The sequence below is a fragment of the Citrus clementina genome, unplaced genomic scaffold, assembly GCF_000493195.1.
Source record: "Citrus clementina cultivar Clemenules unplaced genomic scaffold, Citrus_clementina_v1.0 scaffold_5, whole genome shotgun sequence".
Classification (NCBI taxonomy): Eukaryota; Viridiplantae; Streptophyta; class Magnoliopsida; order Sapindales; family Rutaceae; genus Citrus; species Citrus x clementina.
The window spans coordinates 32,491,673-32,498,430 of record NW_006262201.1 but is presented as its reverse complement, the minus strand read 5'-3'; the positions used below and the strand labels follow the sequence as shown (position 1 = coordinate 32,498,430).

General features: G+C 36.4%; 1 protein-coding gene across 1 annotated transcript; it reads right to left on the bottom strand.

Moving 5' to 3' along the window:
• Positions 1 to 875: 875 nt before the first annotated feature.
• Positions 876 to 1,980, bottom strand: LOC18042559 (F-box/kelch-repeat protein At1g57790). The gene is made up of 2 exons (XM_024183808.1): positions 1,415 to 1,980; positions 876 to 1,323 (listed from the first exon to the last, which is right to left on the bottom strand). Exons 1-2 carry the CDS (start codon positions 1,978 to 1,980, stop codon positions 876 to 878), a joined length of 1,014 nt encoding a protein of 337 aa, XP_024039576.1.
• Positions 1,981 to 6,758: the final 4,778 nt, after the last annotated feature.

The window sequence follows — 6,758 nt, the reverse complement described above, 5'->3', positions numbered from 1 at the left end:
TAATAAGTGAGATTGACACTTACCACTAGAATTTTCATAATACTTTGTTATCCATACTATCTTTTTTAATTGAGACAGTCAGCAATTTTGAGGTAAAATGAAAGTAAAGACTGATTAGGAGCGAATTAATATATATATATATGAGAAGTAATGCTAGATTTTCAAAAAAGTGTCTTAACACGATCGAGTTGGTATTCATACATAAAATGGTGGAATGAATGGATTGCATGTGATATTACCATATATAAAATGTATTTTAATTAATATGTGAGATTAAATTAAATGTTAACTTCAATTTATATCAATTGAAAAACTTAGCCAAATATATTATTTTATTATTTTCCTCTTTCACATAATTTATTATGAGATTGCCTGATGACAATACAGTGTACTACATATGTACCCAAACAACTCTAACACAGTATAGTTGTGAATAACGATATTGCTGCAAAGAAAAAAACTGTATATTTACCTCATCTAAATATTTTGAGATTAACGTACATTTACTGTCGCTTCACAATTTTCATCCATTGATCTTGTTTAGAAGGGTTAAAAAAAGATCGCCCAGAACCTATTCACAAACAATATAAATGGAATACTAATGAATTAGTACCATTGAGAATCAAGAAAATAATTTATCACAATGGCAACAAGTCAGGATCAAAAAGAAAAGAAAAAAAGAAAGAAAACAGGTCTTGCTAAATGTAACTTACATACAGCTGATCATGTATTCATATTCTTCATATGAGAGTTAAAAGCAATTTCCCTCACACGCCCCCGCCAAAAAAAAAAGACTTGCGGAATTCCGATCCTTTCATCGTCGTTTTGGAGGTTGAATCCAAATTTTCTGCATCCGCTTGTCCTTCCAGGCGCAATCATAAATCTTTGAGAGTTTGGAGTGTCGTACACACGGATTTGCGAACACCGAAGCAATCAAAATAGCACGAGTAATCAAACTGAAATATTGTATTAACCAAATGACTTAACTCCTCCCCCTCCATTGGATCAGATATAATTGACACATTGGATACTGAATCTTCATCTTCTACGAAGAGCGATCTATTACTCAAGTTGTCAGCTTGAAACCAATTCATCTTTGACCGATCAAGCTTGAAAACACAAGAATGAGGACCTACCATGAAACGTTGCAGCTCTCCATCAAACTCAATCAAGAAGTTGAGACGTATACGATCATGACATAATGTATTCAGTGGATGTGGATGAATTTCCCATTTTTCCTGAGCAACGTCGATGGTGCCTATTGCACGTGAACTGAAACAACAGTAGAAGACTCCGTCTAAATATTCTATGTCGTCAATCAAGCTATTATAAGAATTACCAGCATCCATAAACCAAAACGTCTTCCATGTTTTCTTTTCGAGGCTACATAAACTGACACTATATTCACGTGTACATCCTCACTACGAGTATAACACAATCGGAGGAAACTGGATTAGTTGAGAATGTCGATGCAATGGTAAGCGTGAAAGGGTCTATGTCGCTCATAATCTCCAAATACGGTGTTCGAATGATTTCATCAGTAAACAGACAATAGAAAAATAGAGAAATACTTGTCCGAGTCAATTCTGGGCGATAACGACTGGAAACCATTACGGTTGGCCCCTGGAACAGCACCCAACCATATTTGGATTCTAGAACGTGGGATCCATAAAATCTCCTGAAGGACGGATTGGAAATAGAGTAACTCTGTTTGTCGGAAGGGTCATAGAGGAAACACGAATACGAATTAAAGGCAAGTATCCATGGTAATTTATCAGCACATCTGAGTCCATGAATATCTGTGTCTCTCCAATTCTTGCAAACAGCTTGAAAACGAATCTGATCCGCGTAACAAAGACGGTTCATGATTAAACGTATGATATTTTCAGGAAGATCGGACCATGATGAGTGGCTGTAGGACTGCCTTTTAATCTTCTTTGCCTTTACTCTGGCGCCCCTCATCCCTCTTTTTCTCGGCATTAATTCTTTGTTTGATTGTACAAGGACTCTAATATATAAGGTCTAGCTAACGATCCTTAACAAATACGAATTCTGGTAGTACTAGGGTTTCGAAACGAGTCGGTGAATATTCAATTTTTGCTCGTGGATTTAATTATATTTAAAATATGTTATTACTACTCGCAGATATTTCATTAAATTTTTTTAGTACTGAAAATCGGATTGTTATATACTAGATTTAAATTTTTTAATATTCACCATTAATATAATTTACACACACACACAAATAATTACACACACGCACACGCGCACACGCACACGGACACACACACGCGCGTACAAACACGTGTGCACACACGCACGCATGCACACGCACGCACGCACGTGCACGCACACACGCACATGCACACACACACGCGCACACACACACGCACACGCACACGCACACACGCGCGTGCGCGCACGCGTGTGCGTACGCACGCACACGCACGCGCGCACACGCACGCACGCGCACACACATCCATGTATATAGAGTTTTAACTAGATACACATCCATGTATATATAGTTTTAACTAGATTTTCGCAAGGAGTCGATTTGAACCATTGAGTGGTTACCGAATACAAGTCAAATCCTATCTAAAGAAATAAATTTATGTTTGAGGGTAGATTATAATAAATTTGGGTGTATGTGTGATTTTATATTGTTCAAGGCAGGAGGCATAGCTGAGGTGATTTAGGAGGTGAGTTAAGGTGATTTGGGAGGTAAATTGAAGTTTCTAATTTTAGAATAATATGGTGAGCATCAGTATAGCTCGTCAGAGTTGACATGAAGAGCTTAAGAGAGCTCAACGAGAGCTCTGGCGAACTCGAGAATAGCCCTAGAAAGCTTTTCCAGGGAGTTGAGTAGAGCTTACAGTATAACTCAAGTAGGCACATATACAAAATGTGATATAGGTATCAAAACCATTATAATAAGAAGCAAATAAGCATAAACAATAAAGAACAAATAATATTTTACGTGGTTAAGCCCGTTGAGCTACATCCATGGGAGTAATGAAATGACATGCCCCGAAACCCGCATGGCGAGTTTGTCTAATCTCGTCAAAGTGAATTGAGAAATAATCTAATATCTAAGGATTCTGAGAGCTTTTTCGTCGGGCAAGACTGATGGTTGGTACTAGTCATCCTGATTCTGCTCGAGTTTGGATGAAATCAATTATATATGAAAATACATTGACAAACCCAGCAAACGAGAAGAAGTTGCTTTATGAAGGAATCAAATATTTTCCATCTTTCTTCAAGTTGTGGCTAATGTTAGGCCAGTTGGGGGACAAATTTGCTCGTTTTGAAGATGCAAGAGAAATTTATCAAAAATCATAAAATTACTTTTTATTGAATATAAAGCCTTTATAATATGAAAACTACATGAAAGAATAATTTGAGTTTTTAAATCAATTTTAATTAAGTTTGTTATCATCAAAATCAATATTAAAGAAATATTTATGTTAACATCTTGCAGCGCCCTCGCCATCAACAAACATGCCTTATTCTTTTTCCCATTCTCTAAACAACGATCAATCTCAACGGCCTAAAGTTCCGAGTTGCATGGGTTGACCTCTTTAGCCTGAGAATACACATTTTGAGCATGCGAGAAACCGTCTATCTTCTCTACCACGTTAGCTAGAGAAATCCAAAGCGGAATGCAGTTTTGACAATTATGAAGACTTTTTTGATAAATTTCTCTTAAATCTTCAAAACGAGCAAATCTCTCCTTCAACTGGCCTAACATTAGCCACAACTTGAAAAAAAAAATGGAAAATGTTTGATTCCTTCATAAAGCAACTTCTTCTCATCTGCTGGGTTTGTCTATATCCTTTTACATATAGCCGATTTGATCCAAAATTGAACATAATCAGAATGACTAGTACCAACCATTAGTCTTGCCTGACAAAAAAGCTCTCTTGCGCGGCCTGAATCTCTCTGAGTTACTTTCTCTACTAGTTCCAACAGAATATCCAAACTATTAAGAAAAAGGAGGTAAGCGTCTTCAAGGAATTTGCGTCATTTATAATTTCTTCTTATATCATAATTGTTTGTAATCAACATTTCTTTAGCACCAAGAAGCCACAAATCCCTGGCTTCTAGACATTTCTCAACAGCATAAATCAAAAAATCAATAAGAGCATTTCTAGTATCATTTTTTTTCACCAACTTGGCAGTTGCTAGCCAAACAGCTCCCTCACTGGGGAAAAGCATCGTTGCCCTAGCCAGCACTTGAAGGGCATCAGCATAAAGTGGCTCCTTCTCAGCCAAAGATAACCAAAACACCAAATGATGAGGACAACTCAAAACTGCTTCTCTTAACACATTAAGACTATCATTATCTCCTGATAAATTCAAAAGAGCCTCCCACAACACCAAAGAATCAGGAACAAATTTCAATCCCATCCTCAACACTCTTCTCTTCTCATTAGAAAGAAGCTCTAAATCTGCAGCCTCAACCTAAACATATTCGTCTGTTGGGCATACCTTGCAACCCTCTTTGATCACAATTTTGGCAGCATTTAATTCCCCAGCCCTCTTCACATGCCTTGCATAAGGAATCCAAGTCTTTGCATTTTTTCGATTCATCTAAATAGACCTAAATAAATCGCTTTTCTGCAATGCTTCCAGATACTCTTCAGGATTCACCCTAGTCATCCTTGAGAATAACAAGAATTAGTTAACAAATCTTTTCATTCCAGTCCACCTGCCATTGCATCAAAAGAACCACATGCTTTGTTGAAAAAGCAAAATGATATGAGGGGTTTTTGCTAGGTTTGTTGTGTACGGTAATGGGTGGATTCAGTGCTGGGTTTACAAGAGGTTTTGCTTTACGTATGTTTACTCTGACGACAAGAATGAAATGACGACAAAAATATTCATCCAATGATTTGGCATTTATTCATTGGATGTTAAATATTCACAGTTTTTAAAATTACTTTTTACAATATTCTAAATTTCTAACATCCAATTCATAAATATTACATTTAATGAAGTGGAAAATAACTTTAGATAAGATTTGGACAAATTTTTTTCCCTTAAAAAATTGTGTGGCACTTTCACGGTTTTTCCTTTTCCTATTATCGGCATCAAATCAATTCTTGAATATTTTGAGAAAAACAGTTCACCCTTTTAATTGTCCCGCTTCTGCAAATTTATTTCTATTCATTATGATTAACAGATAAATTTAATTTTCACATTATAAGCGTATCATTCTCTTAATGAACAAATTAATTATTTCAAAACTCAGCATAAACATACAAAAATGCATTTCACATTATGCTGTTGAAGCCAGGGATTTGTGGCTTCTTGGTGCTAGGGAAATGTTGATTGCAAGCAATTATGATACAAGAAGAAATTATGAATGGCGCAAATTCCTTGAAGACGCTTACCTCCTTTTTCCTAATCGTTTGGATATTCTGCTGGAACTAGCAGAGAAAGTAACTCAGAGAGATTCAGGCCACGCAAGAGAGTTTTTTTGTCGGGCAATACTGATGGTTGGTACTAATCATCCTGATTCTACTCAAGTTTGGATCAAATCGACTATATGTGAAAGGACATAGACAAACCCAGCAGACGAGAAGAAGTTGCTTTTTGAAGGAATCAAACATTTTCCATCTTTTTTTAAGTTGTGGCTAATGTTAGGCCAGTTGGAGGAGAGATTTGCTCGTTTTGAAGATGTAAGAGAAATTTATCAAAAAGTTCTTCATAATTGTCAGAACTGCATTCCACTTTGGATTTCTCTAGCTAACGTGGTGGAGAAGATAGACGGTTTCTCGCATGCTCAAAATGTGTATTCTCATGCTAAAGAGGTCAACCCATGCAACCCGGAACTTTGGGCCGTTGAGATTGATCGTTGTTTGGAGAATGGGAAAAAGAATAAGGCTGGTTTGTTGATGGCGAGGGCACTACAAGAGTGTCTTGCTAGTGGTGTTCTGTGGGCTACCTATGTTTGTATGGTATCTGATGATCAGCTGGAGTTTGTTTACTCCAAAGCCTTCTCTATGTCAAACAACGATACAAATGTTATTGTTGTTGTGGCAGCTTTGATGTCGAAGAACAAGAATATCGAAGTGGCTAGGGACTGGTTTGAATGGGTTGTTAAAACAGACCCTGACAATGGAGAGTTTGGGGTTTATACTAACGAAATGAGTCATTAGAGAATAGGCCACAATTGGAGAAACGATCCGAAGCACGGGAGACTGTGGGCTGCTAATTCTAAGACGATGCTTAAGCATGAAGCTCTAACATTCACAGCTATGAATGTTTGTTGAATCATAAATAACCCATTTTAATATGCACCAGCTGGTAAAAATATCTAGCACCTTAAAGTAAAGGTAGTTTCAAAGTCAGCTAAAAATATTCTTAATAAAATCTTCATAGAGAATTGAACAGTTCATTTATCATTGTTACTAATTTTTTAAAGGAAAAACTTTAGAGCAGCGATGAACAAGTAAACTAATAAAGTTTTCTCTCGTTCCATCAATGTTTAATAAAAGAGATAACAATAATAATAAGAATAGGGTCTGCTACAACAGTATATATTTGCATTTTCATCAATCATCAACAGGATCATGGAAATCCTTATTACCTAACCTTTGCACATTACCTGTAGTCCTATTAATCACTAATTATGCTACTTAACAGGAGACCTCTAAGCATCATGCACTGATCAATATGTTTGGTCATTAAAAGTTGTTGAAAAAGATTAGCTATATATTTTGAAAATAAGAACAAATGACCAATAATTGTCTCCT

Bases quoted from the DNA above. Each gene is read 5' to 3' on its own strand.
- LOC18042559 (XM_024183808.1), bottom strand. From the start codon at position 1,980: ATGCCGAGAAAAAGAGGGATGAGGGGCGCCAGAGTAAAGGCAAAGAAG. The intron at 1,324-1,414 runs GTACACGTGAAT...TTCTTATAATAG, and splicing joins GTTATACTCGTAGTGAGGAT to CTTGATTGACGACATAGAAT.